This window comes from Anolis sagrei, chromosome 2, assembly GCF_037176765.1.
Source record: "Anolis sagrei isolate rAnoSag1 chromosome 2, rAnoSag1.mat, whole genome shotgun sequence".
NCBI lineage: Eukaryota > Metazoa > Chordata > Lepidosauria > Squamata > Dactyloidae > Anolis > Anolis sagrei.
The window spans coordinates 145258126-145281702 of NC_090022.1; the positions used below are offsets into that span (position 1 = coordinate 145258126).

General features: G+C 41.4%; 1 protein-coding gene across 5 annotated transcripts in view; it reads left to right on the forward strand.

Moving 5' to 3' along the window:
- The window catches only part of ITGA7 (integrin subunit alpha 7), a 55213-nt gene that overhangs the window by 12036 nt on the left and 19600 nt on the right, over positions 1-23577 (forward strand). For 2 of the 5 annotated variants that reach the window (XM_060763937.2, XM_060763933.2), the window contains exons 2-7: positions 11947-12074; positions 13877-13956; positions 15155-15410; positions 16664-16786; positions 21717-21924; positions 23150-23343. In XM_060763937.2, coding sequence (XP_060619920.2) covers positions 11947-12074; positions 13877-13956; positions 15155-15410; positions 16664-16786; positions 21717-21924; positions 23150-23343 — 989 coding nt within the window. Of the gene's footprint in view, positions 1-11946; positions 12075-13876; positions 13979-15154; positions 15411-16663; positions 16787-17214; positions 17335-21716; positions 21925-23149; positions 23344-23577 lie in introns of those variants that run through there. The other 3 variants (XM_060763939.2, XM_060763934.2, XM_060763938.2) reach the window with 3 other exon arrangements.

The window sequence follows — 23577 nt, forward strand, 5'->3', positions numbered from 1 at the left end:
ATTCCTGTTTATTTTTACCATCTCGCTCTCTCCCTGTCCCCCCCCCCCTTCTTCGCCACTCTGGCTCCTTCCTGTAGCTGAATTACCCTCTTCCCTGAGCCAGAGCTATAGTAGCGGGTTCAAAATGGGAATTCCTGGTGAACGCAATCATAGGAACAGGGACTGCAGTGTTGCAGGGTGAGGTGTGGGAGCCAAGAGAAAATGGGGGAGGAATGCTTGCTAGTTACAATTTTCACTAATATTTCACTCTAGCTATGATTATATTTACTCCTAACTCTTGGGTCAGTATCTACACCTTTCATTACACTTCTGAGCTGCATGTGAATTAACACTTTTGGAGTGTCTTTCTACTGCTCTCTTTGTTATGACCTTGTAGAACTTAACTTTCCTGATTTATGGTTAGCTTCTTTAAAGTCATACCAAAAAGAAACTATACTGGCAATAAAAAAAACTCCCTCCATAATTAATACTGTCATGCTGGTGTTGATTAAACAAAAAGCTCACATTTTCATGCTGTTCTGGTTAACTGGAAAAAAAGATTACATTAATGAGGAGTTTGGAATTCGTAAAGTCATTCTCTATGAGGAGGGGACCTTTGCTCCTCAAGATGTTTTGCCTGTAATACCTGTCTCCTTCACCCAGCATGTCCAGCTCAGGACTTGTGGGAACTGTAGTCCGGAATTAGTGATAACTACGAAATCCCCCTCAATCCCAGTTACGGTAATATGCATTGTCACTGTTCTGAAGTCATGCTTTTCAGATACAAAGGACTGTTTGCACAACTGTTCAGAGAGATCTCTGAGCTTCCATATGTTAAACTGTCCTGTCCTACATGCATATACATGTGTTTTGAGACTGGGGTGGAATTAAGCAACACTCCCCCCCCCCCAAAATACACAAAAGAACAGCATTGCAAACACTGGCTTGTGGGCAGATGTGCACACCTGTTATTTTCTGTTTTGAGCCAAACCACTTTTTTTTTTTACTTTGCTTTTGGTGGATTTGCGGTTGTTAAAGTGAAGAACAAATTGTTTTCCTGGGCTTCATATGACACATGCAGGTTCTATCCTGTTTTCAGAGGCTTCATAGGATGAGCTGCATTATAGGGGAAAACAAATTGTATTGATTTCATCCCATTAGGACAGTGCAAATGCATATGCGCTTTATGTGCAGAAACCACAACAGCTGCACAAATGTTATGACCTCAACATGCATCCTCTCTGCAGAGAAAGTACCTTCCTAACAAAAGCCCATTAGGATATAAGGTGAAAGTGTCGCAGCGGTGGGACAGCTGTCATTGAGGTTGATTTTCCTTTTGATTTCTCTTCTGTGATTGTTTCTGACTTCTGAATGACACTGTGCCTTGGTGCCTATTTAGGACTCATTTGGGGAGCTGGTGTAATTATTCCAGAATGCCCTTTGCCTGTTTCTTTTGATCAGGAGTGGGGATGCCATGTCCCTCCAGCCTTAGCTAGCATAGCTCATATTGCAAGACATTGACAATTGCAATCCACAAACATCTGGAGAACTGCATGATTCCCAACCCAACTGTAGACTCTTGAAAACTCAGTCCCAATTTGTCTCCTTTGGGTCACTGTTGTTGTTTAACCTCAAGTTACTTCTGACTTAGATGATCCTAAAGTGACCCTACTACGGGGTTTTATTATTTGCCACATTTGTTCAGATTGCGTTTGCTATTGTGTCCCCCTAGGCTGAGATGATGTGACTTGCTCAAGGTCACCAAGTGGGCTTCCGTAATTGAGCAGGGATTCAAAGCCTAGTCTTTAGTCTAATGTGCAAACTGTTATACCGCACTGACTCTTACTCTCTGGCCAGACACTTCTTCTTCTATGTCCCCAGCCATGTGTACTGCATACTTGAACCCATTCTAGACTACATTCGGAGCAGCTCTGGAGAGGGCTGTTGGTTCTTTACAGACTGTAAATTGGCCAGGCTATAGTGATTTTTATTGCAGAGGGACTGTTGAAATCAAAAGGGTTTGTTTGGCTAAGGTTTTGCAGACTATTATAACACTAATTCCAATTTAACCTCCATGGTTCCCTTCTAAGGAATCCTGGGATTGGCAGTAGAGGGAGGAATATGTAAAGCTCAGCCAGTGCTCCTCTTGTGCCTCTGACCAAAATACAAACTCTCCAGGATTCAGCCATGGCCGTTGAAGTGGAATCCATAGCGTTCCAAACGGGTATTGTAAACAAAATCAAGGACAGGGTTGTTCTTCTGGTACATCCATCTTTTCTCTTACTCACCATGATGGCTCATCATTTCTTGGAGATTAATTACTCAGAGGCTACTTTTTATTATGTGCACCACTTCCTGGCATTGACACAGCTGTGCTCATTGGGTGCTTCATTACCAATACAGCCCTCTAATTAGATTGTCGTCAGATCAGCACCCAAGATAACATTTTGCTGTCGGATCCTCTGCCATGCCAGGGCAAAGCTGCACAGAAGGGTTGCTAAGCCTTTCTTTATTGAGTGCCCCCTTATATTTGAAGCTCTAGTCTCTATGTATAAAGTTTCAATAAGGGTGGAGGACAGGTAGTTGAATACAAATCCCTACCCTTCGGCGCTGAAATTTTCCAGAGACATATTTTCCAGAGTGGAATGATCCTGCCATTGCTTCAGCTACTATTTCTGAGAAAGTATGAATTATCAGGTAATACTCCATTTAGGAACTAGAGGCCAGTTTGAGATACATGAATCAAAAGAAAGAAAATAGTATTAATCTTCTGAACAGCTGAGATAGTCTAGCCTTGTCCTGGGACAAAAAAAGCAGGATTCAACCTATCCAGTCTCATCAATGCAACCACATTTATTATTGAAAAGTGTGGGAGAGAATCTGAATCTGGTCTGCTAGGTTTCTTTAGGTGGTTATGATCCTTTCTCTCCAATATCATCATTTGATGGTCTTCCAGCTTGTGCTTGGTTGTCCCCTGATAGAGAGAGCGAGGACCCTTCTACACAGCTGAATAAAATCCCACATTTTCTGCTTTGAACTGGAATATATGGCAGTGTGGATTCAGATAACCCAAAGCAGATATTGTGGGATTTTCTGCCTTGATATTCTGGGTTATATGGCTGTGTGGACTAGCCCTGAGGTGGGTAATTCTTACTTAAATTAGAGTTCAAAAATTGAGCATGATCACGTTGAAACTATAGAATGGCCAGTGGGACCACAACCACGTGTAAATTTGTTGCTGTCCACATATATACCCTAAAGGCAACAGTTCCATCTGATCTTGGAAACTAATCACAATTAGCCCTGATTATTACATGGATGGTAGACTACCCACAAATACCAGGTGCTGCAGGAAAGGACTGGAAAAACCACCTCTGAGTATTCCTTGCCTATCAAAACCCTATGAAATTCACGGGGCAGACATACACACACTGTCCACTGGGAATTTAACTGAAATTCAATCCCACCCTTTAGCCTTGCTGTAAACATTAGGAGAGTCATTCTATAGGTTAATGCCATTAATTCTGTTGATGAAGGTCTAGCCATGTTTTTAGCTGTCAGCTCTGCTTAAACCTAAAAAATAAAACTAGAGGCTTTCAGACACATTCTTCTTCAACTGTATGTAAAATGGGAAACATTTTATACATCTCTTCCATCTGGGGTTTCCTGGCAAAGAGGACCCGAAAGGAAACTTGTTGATCCTATCTGGCTACTTTCCTCGGTGGGCTTTCAGCTGACATTTAATCAGCATGCTAAATCAAATCTCTGCCTAATCTGAAACAGTGACGGGAAAGGATTTTTATTGGTTCAACACTACTTAATGTGTGATGTTGTGATCGGAGTTTGGAAACAGTTATTTTTGGACTACAAGCCCCAGAACCCCCAAGCGTCATAGCTGGCGAGAGCTGTAATAAAAAAAAGTGAGTTTTCCAGGCTCTAGAGACAATATATATTTGAAAACCAAGGGAATCCCCTCCTTTTATTGCCTTTTATTGCCACAGTGAAACACAGGAGCAGGAATGCCCCTTGTTTGAAAGCCAGCTCATGTGTGACTGTGATGCCTGTTTTACTTATTGACAGAAGCAAAGGCTGGCCAACAAACCGTTAGGAGTGCTGGAAACTTTTGATCAGATTTTTAAAACTTGCTGTGACTTCTAGTCATTTGTGTTGTCGAAGGCTTTTATGGCTGGAATGACTGTGTTGCTATGAGTTTTCTGGGCTATATGGCCATGTTCCAGAAACATTCTCTCCTGACATTTTACCCACATCTATAGCAGGCATCCTCAGAGGTTGTGAGGTCTGTTGGAAACTAGACAAGTGAGGTTTATATATCTGTGGAATAATGCCCAGCGTGGGAGAAGGAACTCTTGTCTGCTTGAGGCAGGTGTCAATGTTGCAAATGGCCACCTTGATTAGCATGTAATGGTTTTGCAGCTTCAAAGCCTAGCTGCCTGCTGCTTGGGGAATCCTTTGTTGGGAGGTGCTAGCTGGCCTTAAATTGATTCATGTCTGGAATTCCCCTGCTTTTTGAGTGCTCCTCTTTATATACTGTCTTGGTTTTAGAGATTTTTAGTACTGGTAGCCAGATTTTGTTCATTTTCATTGTTTCCTCCTTTCTGTTGAAATTGTTCACATGCTCGTGGATTTCAGTGGCTTCTCTAACCACTGAAGCCAAATTTCTGTGTCGATGTCAATTTTTTCATTCATTATTTTCCTAAATAAACCTACTTTCTGTCTGAAACTACCCCTTTTTCTCCTCTCCCTCCCCCCAAAATTCTCCCTTCCCAATCATGTCACCACATTATTTCTTTGAATTCAGGACAACTTAGTTTTGATTAGAGGTGCATTGGTTTGTACTGTTTGGTGAACACAGTACATTTGTGCACCTCACTCAAAGCAATGAGCAGTGTCCCTTCTCCACTCCAACAGTTGTTCTGGCCTTTATATTGTGCTTGTTTCTTCCCAGTCCTCTTCAGGCACCAGATAATTTAAAAAAAAATGAAAGTCATTCTGCCCCAGCTATTCATGAACATTGCTCCAAACAAAGAAAGACCTAGCCCATGTGCCGCCTCTGCTTCTGAGCTCTTAAGACAGAAATGAATGTCGTGCTGTGAATTTGACATTAGTATTGTGATTAAAATATGTGTGCGCATACATACATAAAATTGTTGTAGATTATACAGTAGAGTCTCATCAAATCTGAACTCAAGCAACCAGCAAAACATTTGAAGAAATAATACAGCATTCATAAAGCTGTTTTTATAATACAGTGAAATCGTGTTAAATTATATTAAGTTCCTCTTTATTTGCCTTCCATTTGCTTTTCATTACTATCAAGTCAGTGAAGAGTTTATGGTATACTACTGTATAGGGTTTAGTTGTTGTTTATTCATTCAGTCACTTCTGACTCTTTGTGACCTCATGGATCAGTCCACGCCAGGGCTCCCTGTTGGCCGTGGCCACCCCCAGCTCCTTCAGAGTCAAGCCAGTCACTTCAAGGATGCCATCCATCCATCTTGCCCTTGGTCGGCCCCTCTTCCTTTTTCGTTCCATTTTCCCCTGCATCATTGTCTTCTCTAAGCTTTCCTTTCTTCTCATGATGTGGCCAAAATACTTCATCTTTGCCGCTAATATCCTTCCCTCCAATGAGCAGTCAGGCTTTCTTTCCTGAAGAATGGACTGGTTGGATCTTCTGGTGGTCCAAGGCTCTTTCAGAACTTTCCTCCAACACCAAAGTTCAAAAGCATCTATCTTCGTTCACTCAGACTTCCTTATGGTCCAGCTCTCACATCCGTAGGTTACTGGAGTTTAGTATTAGGCCAGAAATTATATTTTTTCTCATTCCAACCAGAGAACAGTTTTAGGATTGTTCATGCTTTTGTAGGTTCCTCTGTGCTTTGCACAATTGTGCAGGAGAATGCATAGTTGTACATACTGTTTTCACAGCTTTTGCCTGTTGTTTTTGAAGATCCTCTAAAACTATAGAGATTTCTGCATGTATATGTTCTGTGAAAGTTTTGATGTAAGTGAAGGAAAACGGTAATGGAGGGTAAAAGGTCAAGGTCAAGGTTTCCTCTGACATTAAGTCTAGTTGAAAAGGACTCAGAGGGATGCTGCTTATCTCCATTTCTAAGCCGAAGAACTGGTGTTGTCCATAGAAACCTCCAAGGGCATGTGGCTGGCATTACTGCATGGAGTGCCGTTACCTTCCTGCAGAAGTGCTACCGATTGATCTACTCACATTTGCATGTTTTCGAACTACTAGGTTGGCAGAAGCTGGGGCTAACAGCGAGAGCTCACCCCACTCCCAAGATTTGAACAACCAACTTTTCGATCAGCAAAATCAACAGCTCAGTGGTTTAACCCACTGTGCCACTGGAGGCTCCCGGTTCAGATACATCTTATCTCAATTCAAGATCTGAGCTGCTTTGCATGAAAAAAAACTCAGACCAAACAGCTATGCCAGTAGAGATGCATTGTATAAGAACCAGTGTCAGTTTATTATTAAGATTAAAGCGAGAGGGGATCATGTTTCAAGTGCTCCATCAGACATCAGGGACTACATTTAAAAATAAATATTGATATGCTCAGCAATTCAAATATGATGACAGATATAAAATTTTTACATGGCATCTCAGGAAGATGACTAGTATTCACTCCTTGCTCCATTTGTTTGCTCTCTTTCGTGGTTCAGCCTCACCCAGTGGCCACTTCCCTTATTCTGTTGGACACTAGTCATGAATCATTCATCCCTTTGCATCTGTTGTAAAGCTGCCTACACAGACTGGTGTGTGTATCTTAATAAGTGTGTTTTGTGTGTATCCTAAATTCATGTAGTGTTTAGAATATTGCACTGGGACTTGGAAAATGTAAGTTAATCATTATGGTATCTTTAAAAATGCATTCATTCTACACTGCAGAATGAGACAGAAGCCACCAGCTACCGCTGGAGGAAGAAAATCCCATCTGCTACTTTTAGTCCATTGAAAAAAAAGAAGGAACGTTGATAAAATGTATTTGTTTATTTCTTTTCTTTTATCTATAATCTTTCTTTGTCTTGACATGGAAACCAAGGTGGGTCCGATCTTTAGTTGAGACAAGATATATCTGAATAGCATGATGATGCTAAAGTTTAAAATTAAATAAACCACTATATAAAACTTCAATAATTTTTAAGAAAGTAAAATACCATATGAATGGCAACTTGGAAAATCAAATGCCTGTTCAATTTTTTAAAATTCATTGCTGGTGGATTAATTTTGGAAAAAAAAATCTACAGTACTGTATTTAAAATTATTAATGAATCATAATTAATAAAATAATCATTCTAGAGAGATGGGTCATCTATGGTCTAGAAGATCAAGCTGAGGTGGATCATCTATGGCAGGGGTCCCCAAACTAACAACCAGGGGCCAGAGACGGCCCTCCAAGGTCATTTACCCGGCCCTCACTCAGGGTCAACCGAAGTCTGAAATGACTTGAAAGCATACAACAACAACAACAACAATAATCCTATCTTGTCAGACAAAAGCAAGTCCATACTTCCCATTGAAAGTTTATATTTGCTAAAACTGTTCTTCATTTTAATTATTGTATTGTTTTTAAATGTTCTTGCACTACAAATAAGATATGTGCAATGTGCATAGGAATTCATGTTTTTTTTCAAATTATAATCCGGCCCTCCAACAGTTTGAGGGACTGTGACCTGGCATTCTGTTTAAAAAGTTTCAGGACCCCTGATCTATGGTCTGAAAGATCAAGTTGAGACTTGCTTTGCCATAGAACTGTGCAGTGGGAAACAAGACCAAGCAAGGCGGGTAACTTGGCTGGGACTTCCCTGTTCCTGGCACAGCCCAGATAGAAGAACCAGTGCAGCTGTTCAGCCATGCTGAATTATTGTATTGGCTATGGTGTGTAGGTGGATATGTTGATCCACCCATCATTATTTTGCCCTGTTTTGAAGTATTCTGGCATCTGACTTCCTTCTACAGGTTACCCATATTAAGTTTTGTAACCTTTCCTGGCATGCACAGTTATGTTGGATTCTGACATGCTGCTATGGACCCAAAATATTTACAAAAATACATGTACACAGGGAGAGGTTTCAACTCAGACACTCCTTTGGCCATCTTCATGGAAAAATCTCTGTCAAGAAGCTTGGACATCCCAGTGGGAAGAGCATCTGGTCCCTGAGAGGAGGAGAAGCAGGAAGCTGGGTGTGGGGAGAAAGGATTGGCCTCTGCAAGCTTCATTCCCCAAAGGATTTGACATCCACAAGGGCTGTTGAAGGGTTTGTACTCTTTGAAAAAGGCAGTCTTCTCCCTGGAGTCTGTGAATACTGCTGTGGAGCCAGAATAATGCTGTTTGGGTGGATCGCATGTGGAACCACAGCGACCACTGCTGATTTGAACTTCAGCACTTTGCGCCAGTTTCAAAACAGGCCTAGTTGAAATAGGAAACAGTGGATGCAGGTGACAAACTTTTCCTCAAAACACTAGCTACCTCACAGGAACATTAGATAAACATTCAGCAGGGCTTTAAGCTTTGATCCATTCCTAGATCATCAGGGAAGGAAGCTGATTCTTCTTTTTCTGCAGTTCATAGATTCTCTAATAAACTACATATCTTTCTGTGAATACTCACCCTCATTTAGCCCGTTTTTCACAATGATTCAAAATATCTTACCAGAAATCAGGACAGGGAATCATATGGCTCTACAAACACTGCAACTCTCAGTGTTTCTCTCCAATTGACAAGGAGTGCTGAGACTGGCAGTCCAAAGATGATTACCACCTTTGTTATAAATTGTTGATGTTGTTTGCCTTCAAATCATTTCTGATTTAACGGTACCCTAAGCTTTTCTGGGGTTGAGAGAGTGTGACTTGCCCAGGGTCATCCAGTGAGTTTCCATGGCTGAGCAGGGAAAGAAACTCTGGTCTCCAGAATAGCCCAATGCTCAAACCACTACGCAACAAATACTTCAGTATAATTGCAAATGTGTGACCTTCCTATTAGAAATCATCTATAGTTTTCTGCTCCATGTATATGCACACACAAAAGACAATGTTTTTGCAATCCATCTTAATTAACAATCGTACTTTACTGGTGCTGTTTCTATATCCACCAACACAGTTTCAACCAGCTTTCTCCCCAGGGCTGCCTTTCAGGTGTGATGCCTCCTTATGACTGTGTAGTGCAATAATTCCTATGGAGAAGACTAGATTAGAGTCCTTGGGGTTTCCATTAATGTGTATTGAAAGTACAAAGAAAAACTACTTTGGGTTGTTGTGGGTTTTTCAGGCTATATGGTCATGTTCTAGAAGCATTCTCTCCTGACATTTTGCCTGCATCTATGACAGGCATGCTCAGAGGTTGTGAGGTCTATTTTTCTGTTATGAGATGTATATGACACAACAGTTAAGGAATGTTAAGGACAAGCTGATTGTAACTATATATGCAAGCCACTGTTACTATATATGTATTGTGACTACAGACAAGAATAGGATACAACTGAATGGCTTATAGGCAAACAGCAAACCATATAAAATGGTTCTCAGCCCGTGAACCTTATATTCTTGGATCTAGCTCTGGCATGTGACTGGGCAGGACTTTGAGGCAAGGGCTGCTTTGTTTTGAGAGGCAAGCATGAAATCGTTTGGGGGGTTGCTCCAAATCACATTATGTCCTTAGCTAAGAATCCCAGGAGCTGAAAAAGGAGGGAGGGAGGGAGGGAGGGAGGGGTGACAGACAACTGTGATAGACATCCAGCAACAGGTGATGAATGTCAGTGTTGCAATGGTGTTGGGCATGCATTTGAATGGTTCAGATCAGATGTTTCCTTATATCCTGATGGAAAACTCAAAAGATCTGCTGCTGCTCACTGCCTCCTCCATTCTCCCACACCAAAACAAATAAAATAAAAATAAAGAGTGGCTGTGATAAAATTTGATTTGCATTTGCATTTAACAAATTGGTATTTACATGAAACACATTAATGGCATGAGGATGGCCTAGGGTGGATGAGGATCTTGAAACTCTCTGTGGCATAGCACATAGAAAGGGAAGAGGAGACAGGCAGGTATAGCTACCTCAGTAGAAAACCAGTTCCCAGTTTTTTTATCCATCATTATTCCCTTCTGCACGCATTTTTTGTATTTGCTGTGTTGTCTATTAGTCTAACTTTCTTCCATGTCCCATTTTTGTGCTGGGACAGCTCCCCTTCTTATCATTTCTTGCTCTGAACTATTCAACCTACGCTTTGGGGCATGGATGTAGAGTTTGTTTTGCTTTGTTCTTTTCTATTGAAAACTGTTTCTGAGTAAACTCTCAGCTTTCCTCTATTTTTGCTCCAATTAAGTCCTCCCATTCCATTCCTGACATTCAGTCCCGATTTTAAATTAGTGTTGCCTGCTTTTCATTTTGCATGTTTTGTCCCTTAAAGGCATTTGAACTCAACTGGGCTTACGTTTAAGTATGGAGGATTATATTGTAAAACTGGGTAGGTGTGAAAACGTGAATAACTGGCCAGTCTCACGCACCTGAAGCGGGATAAGAGTGTTATGAAATCAGAACAAATTCAGTTTTGTATAATTTTAATACTAGGTAGGGTTAGATCAGTGGTTCCCAACCTGTGGTCTGTGGACCACCAGTAGTCCACAAAAACTAAAATATGGTTCACAGTCTCAGCATTACTACATCGTTGCAACGAGAGTGACTAGTCTCACAAAACCCTCTTACAATGCTGAGGCCTATTAAATATGGTTTTCTGTGGGCGAGCAGATGGTGACTACAGGATGGCATATGTTCTGTATCAGATACTAGAGCTGATATGGTCTATCCAATGCAGTTTTCTGAATCAGCACCCCAAATAACTTAACCAAATCTAAAGTAGACCAAAAACTGATTCATAACCCTTTTAGCACTAATGTTGGAGAGTGGTCCCTGGTAAAAAAAAATTGGGAACCACTGGGTTAGACCAATTGGTTATTACTTGGACTTGAGATCACCAGGGTTCGCCAGAGAGGGATAGGAAAAAGTCTTGCCTGAATACCTACAAAGAAGCTTCCCGTCAGAACTGCCCAAACTGTAATCAATGGATCAAATGCTGTGACACAGAAGACACCTTCCTAAGGAGGTTTCACTGTCTCGCATTGAGTTTTGTTTTGTTTGTTTGTTGTTGTTTTGCATTTCTCCATAAGCAACAGAAGTTAAGAGAGGTTTCAGAAAGAATGCAAAATATCCATTCAACTTCAAATTAGCATAACTACAAATTACTATAAATCATGCAGTCCATCTTTTGTTATCATAGATTTTAATTCCCTTGGCAATTAGTGTTTTTGCACAAAATGTAAAATATCCTTATTGTCTTTTAAAGAATACAACAGTTGTTGCTGTGTGCCTTCGAGTTATTTCTGCCTTATGGTGACCCTAAGGTGACACTCTGAAGGGGGTTCTCTTGACAAGATTTGTTCTTAAGGGGTTTGCCTTGGTCTCCTCTGGGGCTAAGAGAGAGTATGACTTGTCCAAGATGACCAGGGGGTTTCCATGGCTGAACAAGGGATTTGAACCCTAGTCTCCACATTAGCTCTCAGCATTATACCTTTAATATATATATTTCGTCCAAACCTTGGACTTTTAAAACAAGAATATAAATACTCGGTTCAGCATTGAGGAGATGGCTAGAGTTACTTTTCCTCCTTAAGTAGAGAGGGTACTTCCTTGAATATTCACATGAAATGACATTTGAAAACAGCCACATAGTATACCTTAATTGCACGAGACAATAAATAGAAGAAAAGAGATTTATTGTGGGAAAAAGGTTTTTTCCTCTTTATTGATAGGGCTGCCCTATATTGCATGGGTAGTACAGGCTCATAACAGACAACGGAACTGAGGCATTTTCTCCCCCGTAAATGAACTTCTCCAAGCTTTCTGGTCCCCTGAATTCCATATTCTGCTTTCTTTCAGGTTATTGGTGGGAGCACCACAGGCTGCTGCTTTGCCAGGTCAAAAGGCCAACAGGACTGGTGGCTTGTTTGCCTGTCCCTTGACTCACGAGACCAATGATTGCAAACGCCTGACTATTGATGAGGGAGGTAAGGAAGCAGCCTGGTTGCGTTGGTTTGAATGAAAACAACATAAACTGTCATTCAGTATTGGATATGGATCAGGCTTAATCTGGGATTACCTCCAAATGTAAATTGGACACAATCCCCTCCAGAATTTGATAAAATTACTTTTTGAATTACAACAGCCACAATTCCTCAAGTAGAAGATCACACCTTTACCTCCTATGTATGGTGTCATTTGTGCACAAGGCAAGGAATGTGCCTGGAACCTGTTTCATTCAGTACCAGTACTCTGGTGAAGAATATATGAATCAAAATTAAGGAAAAAAAACCATCACTGAACATGTAAAATATCTCAATATAACTATTGCCTCCTGCTCTCATGGTCAGAAATTAGAGACGGGGTCAGCAAGTTCCCAGGGTTGGGGGTCTAGATTGTTACCCAAACTTATCTGGGCCATACATAACCTTAGGTCTTACCTTTGCTACAACAGAGGTTTTAAAAAGGCTGTGCTCTTTTAAGAACACCATTTTTCTTTAGAACAAAGCGGTTTCTTGCTTCTTATCTTTGTTTACAACTAGATTAATGCCTCCAGGGGGTTTCTAGGAATATGCATCTGTTTAAAAATCTCTCTGTCTGTGTATGCATATACATTCCTACTGGTTTAAAGTCAAAACACTGTTTTTCTCATAATGGGGCCAAAGGACCATTAGGATGTGGAAAACATGGCCAAAAATGAACAGTTGGCTGTATGTACAACCTGTGGATGCCCATTCATTATCCACATTCTGTGGTTTGTGGAAAGGTTTTCTCTTCAAGGCCTTATGTTTTAGAAATTTGGCACTAGATGAACTGAAGTTAATTAAGATCTACATCTGTTCCAATTCAGTAGAGATTGGATATGTGCTATTTATGGGATAAGGGTGTGATGAGGAAGAGCTTCAAATGGAGCTCACCAGAACCCTTTACTTGATGTTTATTCAATATTCATAATCTCGGTTGGAACAATAGTTGTTGTTGTTCTTGTTATTATATTTATATATACCCCAATTTCCTCTCTTAAACGAGATTCAATCATTGTGTGATAATGTAACTTTCCCTCTCACCTTGTAGCTCCAACTCCATGTTACCCCCTCTGGAGCTGCTGTTAGTGTTGAATTTGTATGTGTTCCTCCTATGCACAATTAATACAGGCAGTTATAAATTACAAAATAAATTACAAGTTCTGTTGGTTTGTTCTTAATTTGAAGAACTGGCACTTTTTAAAGTGCAACCCCAGCCACACACATGCACACACAAATTTGAAATTTTGAAAAATGTGGCTTGTTGTGGAAACAAGGATCGGTGATAAAACTTCAGTGGAGACACCTTTTCCGCATGGTAACCTTTTCAGGAGTGGATTTCCCTTCCTGGGGGTAGATTTCTCTCACTTCCTGTTGTCTCGCCCATGTTTGTAACTACAAGTCATTTGTAAGTCAGATGTTTGTAACTTGGGGACTGGCTGTAGATGCTTTGGGAGTATTTGAACAAAAGAAGTAGATTTGTGGGTGAAGTTAAGCTCCTTCCCCATTCGGTGACCTTAACCCAAACAGAGTTCCATGCATGGAATGATCTCCAACAAAAAGGAAATGCAGTAGAGCGCCCACCCACAGATCTCTTGTGTAACATGTGTAGTTGGTTCTTAGTTTACCTATCATGTGAGTCCTAAATGTGCTTGGCTACCTTCTAGCCTATTATAGTAAGAGAGAATAACGTTCTCTGTGTGTTTTGCATCAGAAGACAGTCCACTTCTTAAATGGAGATTGACAAAATTCCTCATTTCTTGCAGTTGATCTGAAGAAGGAGAGCAAGGAGAACCAGTGGCTGGGAGTCACCGTCAAGAGCCAAGGGCCTGGCGGCAAGATTGTGGTCAGTGGCCATGGCTGGCTGGGTGGGTGGTCATTCTGTTTAACCCCTTTGGACCCAGATTGCAAAGTGTAATTAGAGTATGTCCTCTCCCTTAGAGCAGGAGATGGGAACCCTTGTTATAAGTTGTTATTATTATGGGTATGATATTTTCAGAAAGATATATCTTCTTTATTGCACATCTCTTGGGTACAAGGGGGTAATTTCCACCACTTTTTCCATATAAGAAGAGCCATGCTCTCCAAAGTATGTGAAGATATCTGAAGTATCTGCTTTGCTTCTTTGTGTAGCGAAACTAAAGGACCCTAGAGCAGGATGAAGGTGAAAAAATCCCTACTCTGGTAACCCATGTGAACACATTATTCTTGACTAGACTGATCAAAGGATTTTGTGGTTTCTTACAAGCAACAACATAAGGTTTTGTAGACTTCAGATCATTTCCTCAGGTGTGTGTCATATTAGAAAAGTGTGGTGGGCTCTTCTAACAAAGAATACAAACTTTTGCCAGAAGGAGACATGGTGTAAAGAAATCCATACCTGGTAATAGGAGTCTCATAGGCTGAGGCTGGAACAAGGTCAAATCAGTTAAACCCTCCCTGGGCAACATCCCTGGAAATAACATACCTCTGGACTGACTAGCCCAATGGCAAGGAATCTGACCCTCTGTCTGTGCCTGGTCAACACAACCTGCCGACCTAGTGAGCTTTTATTTCAGCTCTGCCTTTTGACTCCAGGATTGACCATGGGTTGGAAACACCCTTCTTCCTACATCCTGTAGTTTGCTTTCAATGTGGCTTCCACACATCCAGGGTGGTTTCTGGCAAGGTTTTTATTGCATTTCTCTCATTCAGTGGATTTGAAGAGAGATCCAGACAGTGCCTTCTCCCATTTATAGCCTTCCTGACTTTTTGCACAGCTTTCTCCAACTTTCCACTTGAAATCCACTAAGGAGGAAAAGATGGAGCAGCTGCCCTGTGTTTATTTGTTGATTAATACTAAGAATTTGCCATCTGGAAGCATCCTAGCAATCCTTCACTGAAGCCTCAAATACTACATTCCAGGAACAGAGACATATCAGTGCCTAAGGGGAACATAGATTTGTTTCTTTCTGCTTTGCAGGTTAGTTTTCTTCAAAACTGAATCCTAACATGGCATGCCTTTTAATCCACTGTCTTGTTGTTTCGCTTTTCATGTATCCCAGACCTGTGCGCACTTGTATGAAGCACGGAACCGGGTAAACGAACCTCTGGAGACAAGAGATGTAATTGGCCGCTGTTATGTACTCAGCGAGGGGCTGGAGGTTTCTGATGAATTTGATGGTGGCGAGTGGAAGTTCTGTGAAGGGCGGCCACAGGGGCACGATCGCTTTGGCTTCTGCCAGCAGGGGATGGCAACTGGCTTTACTGCAGATAGGCATTATATCCTGTTTGGAGCACCTGGTACCTACAACTGGAAGGGTAAGCTGACAAACATGCCCAGCCCAAGGGATATTAAACAAGATAGAGGCCACTTTGGTTTTTTAGCCCAGCTGAAAGCTGCAGTAACTTCCAAGCAAATGAATTGAATGTGGCCACTGGCACCATTCTTGCCAGTTATGATGATATATTCACATATTTGCATTCATTGTCAGTCATAGAAACACAGAAGGAGCACCGAGTCACTCCACTACATCCTAGTTGGATTGGTAGTATCCTCCCAAGGGTTCAGATGAAATCCCTCACCAATCCTACTGGAAAGACTAGGGACTGAAATGGAAATTTTCTGTATTCAAATCATATGCTGTTCCTATGATTTATAGCCTTTTTGCAATGCAATCAATATTGCTTGTCAGACAGGTTCTGAGATGGAAAAAGATACTGAGTGTGCTCATTGGATCATAGGCTTTCTGCTGCTCAGTCTTGGTTATGTCCACCTCCAAATACTCCAAGGAAGACTTAGGCCCTTCTACACTACCATACAATCCAGATGAACAAAAAAGATCATCCACATTATCTGATTTGAACTGGATTATCTGAGTCTACACTGCCATATAAATCCATTTCAAAGAAGATAATCTGGATTTTATATGAGAGTGTAGAATGGCCCTTAGTGGAGTATGTGCCAGTTTAAAATTTCAGTTCCCTACTGGCAAGGGAAATTGGCAGAATTGTTGGAAACCAAATCCATTATGTGTGAAGCGAGAAACTCTTCTGGGCATATCTGTTTCTTTAACATTTGGAAGACCCTGGTGTGGAAGTCAGAGGACCATTAGTTTTTCAGATGGTTTGGACAGCACTTCCCCATAATCTCTTATCACTGCCCACACTGCCTAGGGCAGTGGTTCTCAACCTGTGGGTCCCCAGGTGTTTTGTCCTACAACTCCCAGAAATCTCAGCCAGATTGCCAGCTGTTAGGATTTCTGGGAGTTGAAGGCCAAAACATCTGGGGACCCACAGGTTGAGAACCACTGGCCTAGATCTTCTGGAAGCTGACATCCAAAATATCTGGAGGGCTAAAGTTTCTTCACTTTTGCCCTAATGAATGTTCCAGTTCTCAGCCGCATATAGGCCTGTTGAATAAGACAGTTACTTCTTCAGGTCTCATTTAAGAGGGGGATAAACTGAAGTGCTTCTGTACCACAATACATGGGTCCCTTACTGTGCTGTGAGGCTGGACATCTCCCTGCAACCTTTCCATCCTGCCAATCACTAACAGGAGTTTGGTTTGGCAGGGACTATACGGGCAGAGCTGAGTGGCTTGGATTTAAGTCACTACGACGACGGGCCGTATGAAGCCGGGGGAGAAAAGGACCAGGACCCCTCGCTCATCCCCTTGCCTGCCAACAGCTACCTTGGTATGGGGCTGTGCCCAGCAGGGCAAGCACTACAGAGCGGTCAAGCAGGCCAACACAGGGCAGGGCATAGTCAGATCTGGAGACAAAAACTACCTTGATGGAGTGGGGGAGGATTATGGCTTAAAGCAGAGTCATACATTTAACCAATAATATGCCCTGGGCAGATCCACTGTAGTGGAGTCCTCAATAAGCAGGGGTTTTATTCTTTTGATCTTAAGAAGTCCAACATGGGCAAACCATTGTTCGCAAAGGGGATCATAGTTAGGTAGAGCTAGAAAGAAGCCCAGCTGAGGGTGCTGGGCATGAGTTTGGCCCACGTCCTGCCAGTCCGGCTCAATGCTCTGTGGTGCTTCCCTGCCTGGGTGCCAAAGTTTCTCATGCTGCTAACCCTCTTTCTCTTTCTCTCTTTCCTTCCGTTGGCCTTGCAGGGATATTGTTTGTGACAAACATTGATAGCTCAGACCCTGACCAGCTGGTCTATAAAACGCCAGAGCCCAGTGAACGGGTCCCCGGGAGTGTTGGAGACGTGGCCCAGAATAGCTACTTAGGTTTGTAAGGTGTTGGTGTGCCCGTCTCAGTGGTTTCTCCCCCTTGCCCCTCTCCTTCCTTCAGTACTTTTTTTAGCTAGTTTCTGTTGTTTCCCCCTTATGTTGTGTTTTGTCATTCCCCGTGCTCCCCTTGGCCCAAGAAATTACAGCTCCTGAGTACTACTCCTCTCAAACAGCTCTGTGCATAACTCTTTCTAAGGTTGCTGTCATTGTTGTTGTATGCTTTCAAGTTGTTTCTGACTTATGGCAAACCTATAGTGGAGTTTTCTTGTCAAGATGTGTTCAATAGTAAGACATAAACAATAGAAGCAGAACAGAATAGATGAGATGTTCGTTGACTAGGAGGGGAGATCAGTGAAAAGTTTTGTAATAATAATGATTGACCTCTAAGTGTAACTTAATTCAGAAATGATTAGCATAGAATTATCTGTATCAAGAATGTTGCAGACATGAAATTGGATTTGTGTTTTAAAACCTATGTCAGGAAGTGGTAAATAATGTGACAGTTTCTGTGTCTCTTTCAGAGAACATGCTATTCATCCTGCCCTATGAGGAAGAAAACTTTGTCCTCTATAGAAATGAAGGCATTTGTTCATAGTTGCTTGCTTTCCTCATATTCCAAAATAAATATGCTTCGATTTGAATGCAGTATGAAGGTTTTAATACTGTGAGTGTGTATTTGTGCATTTGAGAAGGAACATAATAGAAAAAATATATGCAGAGCTGAAAGCTTGTAAATTTACAGCTCTATGTCATTGAAAGAATAGAAAATATGAATTAGCCGATTGTCATTAAAATAAGTTACCTTAGAAAGATGAAAAAATAGTCTAGGAAAAGGGTTACCTAAAGTCTGTAGGCCACAAGTTCTTTAATGCTGACACCTAGGAATGGGAGCCCCCGGTGGCGCAATGGGTTAAACCCTTGTGCCGACAGGACTGCTGACCGAAATCCAGGAAGTGGGGTGAACTCTCATCTGTCAACTCCAGCTTCCCATGCGGGGATGTGAGAGAAGCCTCCCACAGGATGGTAAAAAATACAGGCGTCCCTTGGGCAATGTCCTTGCAGACAGCCAACTCTCTTACACCAGAAGCAACTTGCAGTTTCTCAAGTCACTCCTGACACACAAAAAATACAATATCTAGGATGGAAAGAAATGTGCTGTGGGGCTATATTAGGGAATGGATATAAGGCTACAAAGACCAGATTTGAGCTTGATCTCAGAGTTTCTGTTTTCTTAATACTTATGTGTTCCTTAGAATATTCAGAACTGGAAACCTGAAATGTGGTCTTGTTAAGAGTTAAGCTCTTTTAAGACAGAGTTGTTTCTGGGAGAAATAGAACCACATTTTTCCAGTGAATTTCCTGCAAAGTGCTTAAGCCTGACTGGATTATATGTTGGCTTTCTTAAGAAATGAAAACGGAGATTCTTGTGCGTATATCTCAAATAATCCAGGACATTTTATAAAAACAAACAAAATGTAAAACCAGTTGAAGGCAAATTGCCCAGTGCATCCATTGGAGCATTACACGCATGTTCTCATATTTACATTATAGTACTAAATAAATGTAAAAGAATAAGAAGTTTATGGAGGCCATGCAGAAAAATGACATCAAATGAAGAAAACTGTGACACATGTTACAGCAATAGTAAACATTTTAGACACCATTACAAAAATTACTTTCACTGCAGAAGGAAACCAGCTTTCCTGAAGATAGAAATGAGTCAGGGGCAGATGGTGGGCTTCAAGAACACAAAAAGTTAACAACCACAACCTGCATTATAGGGCACTATTCCAAAATGGTATGAACCTCAGCCATAGTGTATACATAGATCTGGAAGCCAAAAATGTATCAGGAGAAGAGAAGGTGCTACATTCAGCTGTGGAGGAGTAAAAAATTATGATAATATATAGGTATTACCAGGAAATGATCTGATATCAAATGCGGTTTGGATTTCAAAATAAAATCCATAATTTGAGCAGTTATCCAGATGGGTCCAGATGTGACTAATAATCTGGGAGAGTGCAGAGCAAATGAAGTTAGCACTTAATGCTAGAATGAGAATGGCTGTTTAGATTTTACCACAGTCCATTGCAGTGCTGAGGCAGTATGGACAAAATGGTAAAACGAGAGAGGAAACCCCAAAGCAGTCTTTTGTGGTTGTGTGCTTCTTGTCTCATATTGTTTCTGCTCAGTTGCATGAAGGCATCTGTGTAACTTGCTCTTGGCTACTAAAAGGTAGAAGAGGACATTCAACGGATGGCCTTATTTGACATCATACAATCCCATACCCCATGCTTGGTCCATCACGTGGCCCTCCCCTCATACACTCTCATCAAAGGATGGGAAACAAATGGCCATACAGATGTTCTTCATTAGTAACTTTCATCATCTTTAATTATGGATAGTACTAGCTTGGGCTAAGGGGAATTAAAGCCCAGTCACACTTGGAAGGCCAAATGAATAGCACTGCGGTGTACCCTGTTCCTATTGGGTTTGTTAAAAACCAAAAACCTAATGATAGAATGTTTAGATTGGTATCAAACTGCTACCTGTAGATATACTCCCATATCCAGATTTGTTCTCTTTTCCATTCCCTGCACTGCATACTGCTTAGGCAAACTAGTAACAGGGTCCCTTGGCTTCTCACTAGTTGTCATTTTGCCCGCAATGGCTCAGAACTGGGTGGGCACTGAGTTATTCTGATATATGCCATCCCAAAGGTAGAATTAGTATCGCGCCTTCTGTTTGAAAGCAGGCTCTCCAGCGTGGCTCTTTAAGGGGCTATTTTATTCCTGACCAATCATTGCATCTTCAGTACAGAGGATAGAGAGCTCTGGAAAGGTCTTCCCCCTAGCCTGTCTTTTTTCACTTAATCCATTTTAAGTCCCAAGAGGGACTATGGCTGTAGCGTTGGCAAACTGTGGCTCTCTAAATAGTCTTGTACTGTGACTCCCATCAACCTTAGACATTATAACAAATGAGGAGACGGCATGAAGTTGTATTATAACAGTATTTATTTGGCTACAATTTGCCCACCCCTGGGATAGAGACATCTAGGTGTCTCAGGATGTAAGGAGTGAGGCTGAGGGGAGAAAAGGGGATGTGCGGGGTCTAATTTCCATCTTATTCAGAAGGTGACAGGTCTTGTGTGCCATTTCTGGATGGTCCCCTTCACAAATTTCAGAGCAGAGCCCCCCATCCAATCTGCTGTTTCGCAGCCTTTTACTTTGGATCCACGAGAGGTTGCGTAATTCTTATATATGATACAGTATATGCATCGCTGGCCAGAGTCCAGTCTTCATTCCTGGACTTTCTCATCCTCCAAAGTAGTGGGAAGAAGGCAAAGGGCAAAACTATTATCAGAGCTTATGAGAGCTGACCGCAGAGAGATCATTTCACATAAAGGGATAATTAAAAAACAAAATCTTTGTTTTGATTTGCTTTAATAAAGTGTTCCAACCCCTTGCTTCTCCTATAACTCAGCATGGGAAGCAAGGAGGTGCTATGAGGGGGGCAAACCCCTGACTCTGTAACTATTTAAGATTGTTTTCTAAAAAAAGTATCCATTCGACACAACTAATCAGAATGAGAGCAGAAACAGAGAGAAGAAAAGAGAAGAAATAGATATTTTCCCAACTATCATAGAGGAGACATGGGGGAAGAGAAAGCTTAGTCTATACTAAACTAACTAACTGCTTCTCTTTGAGGACTTGAGACTTGGGCAATGCGGGGTTGAATCCCAACAAAACTAGCCCAGCTGATACCCTGCTTCTCTTGTGTGTACTGTGGGCCTTTGGTTTCAGGAGCCTCCATGGATACCCACATCATTCATTTAAATGGGGAACAGACAGCACAATGCAAGTCTACACTTACCATAGCCAGAGTGATCCCCATTTTCCCTGTTCCTGATTAGAGATATTCATGCCATAAGTTGTTCATACATTAGTTCTGTCTGACAGTGTAGTAGTTTCTGCTCCAAAGAGACTGCTGATGATACTTTCTAGACTGTGGCTCCTCCATCCAGCTTGTAAGTTAAGCTGAAGATTTAATAAAATCAGTCTGCCTCTGACTTTGGATACATGTGATTTTCCCTCATATGAACCATCCTGAAACAAGGTGTGAACATTTCAGCTTTCTTTTTTTTTTCATGTAAGCAAAGCAGTGGTGATGTTTTCAGGTGTGCACATGTGTTTGGGTGTGTGCTCACATGCCCTGAGTTCAGAATCAAGAGCAGAGCCAAATGTTCCAAAAGATAAACCAGCATTAACATCTGCCTATTTTAAAACTCATTTTAAAAATTTCAAACAGCTGCTAATACTAATACTGTGCTAAGAAACACCCTTCTCTCTGCTGACTAACACACCTTCCTCTTCTTCCAGGATTTTCTCTGGATTCTGGAGTGGGGATCATCAGGAGGAATGAGCTGAGTTTTGTAACCGGGGCACCCCGGGCCAACCACACTGGAGCAGTGGTGATTCTGAAACGAGACAATGTCAACCGCCTGGTTCCTGAAGTTATCCTGGAAGGGGAGAAGCTTACCTCTTCCTTTGGCTATTCTGTGGCTGTGGTGGATCTAAATAATGACGGGTGAGGAATCTGAGATGAAGGCAAAAAGCCCTTTTTCCTGAATGGCACAGGGGCATATTCTCTGTTTCTAAAACTACTCTGCATTGCTTTAGTGTTGAATGCTTGTGAGCATAAATCATGAAAACTCTAGTATTCTTATTAGCAATTGGTATTGCAACTTGTATCATCATGACTGATGATACTAGTTTTGCAGATCTTGAATTACTATTTTTTGTGCTTTATGTGACCATACCACCCACATTATTAGAGTCTGTTATTTAGTGGATGGAGTGCCAGGGTATAAAGTGAGAAACAATGACCCTATGCCCTTAACTCCAGAAAATGTGGAGGGTTGACTATATTTCAACCAGCCACTGTAGCAACATGATGCAACAATATTAATAAAAAAATTGTCTTTGTAATATGAAAAATGAGGCCTTCCTGGTTTCAGCACATCAAGTTTTTGGTATCAGCACAAGAACATTTCATCCTTCTTGGTTGACAGTCCTACTAAAAACATACATACATACATACATACATACATACATACATACATACATAAAATGCTATAGGAAAATATGGGAATAGTATTGTCGAAGGCTTTCATGGCCGGAATCACTCAGTTCTTGTGGGTTTTTTCGGGCTATATGGCCATGTTCTGACTATATGTTCTATATGTTCTGACTATATGTTCGGGCTATATGGCCATGTTCTGACGTCAGGAGAAATGCCTCTAGAACATGGCCATATAGCCCGAAAAAACCCACAAGAACTGTATGGGAATAGTTATAATATTGCTTGAAATTTAGAACCTCATTATTTCGCAAGGTGTGGAACTAGCAATTGGAAATAAATGAGAAATAATGTATTATTAGAGTTTCTAGATAGGTGGCCCCCGGTAGGGAAGAAATTAAGAACAGAAGAAGAGCTATGTTAGATCACACCTACCGGTACATAAGAAGACCTGTACTAGATTAGATTTATCTAGTCCAAAATGATACTGGAGAGAATATATATCTTTTGACTAGTAGCTGCTGTTAGCCTTATCTCCTACGGGTTTGCTGAACCTCCTTTTATCACTGCATCTTGTGGTGGTAGATCTAATATATGTCACAGTAGAACAGTTGTAAATATTTTGTGGTATGGTTAGAGTGATTTACTCATAGTCACTTATTTGATGGCAGCTGTACTCTTGAGACCAGTAGGTATTTCTGTGGCAACTCCACTCACAGCTTGTTATTTCTAGCTGGATGGACCTGGTGGTTGGGGCACCAAATCTCTTTGACCGCAAGGAAGGGATTGGAGGTGCAGTCTACGTGTATATCAACCAGGCAGAGCGCTTGAAAAATGTCATCCCTGTGCGCCTCAACGGCTCCTACGACTCCATGTTTGGTATCACAGTGGGTGCTGTGGGTGACCTCAACCAAGATGGCTTCCAAGGTATGCTCTTGTGGGAATGGAGCAATTGCGGGCACTTGAACTGGTCTATTTTGTTGGCAGTGGGATGAACTTCCAAATGCATGTATTTAGAATTGTGATGGATTAGACAGAAAGAAATCCATTCATAACCTTGACAAAGCCAGTGTTTCACTCTGTGTGTGTGTGTGAGAGAGAGAGAATGTAAGAGTGTGTAGTGATCTTAGGATGTATCTACATTTTTTGCTCTCCTAGTTT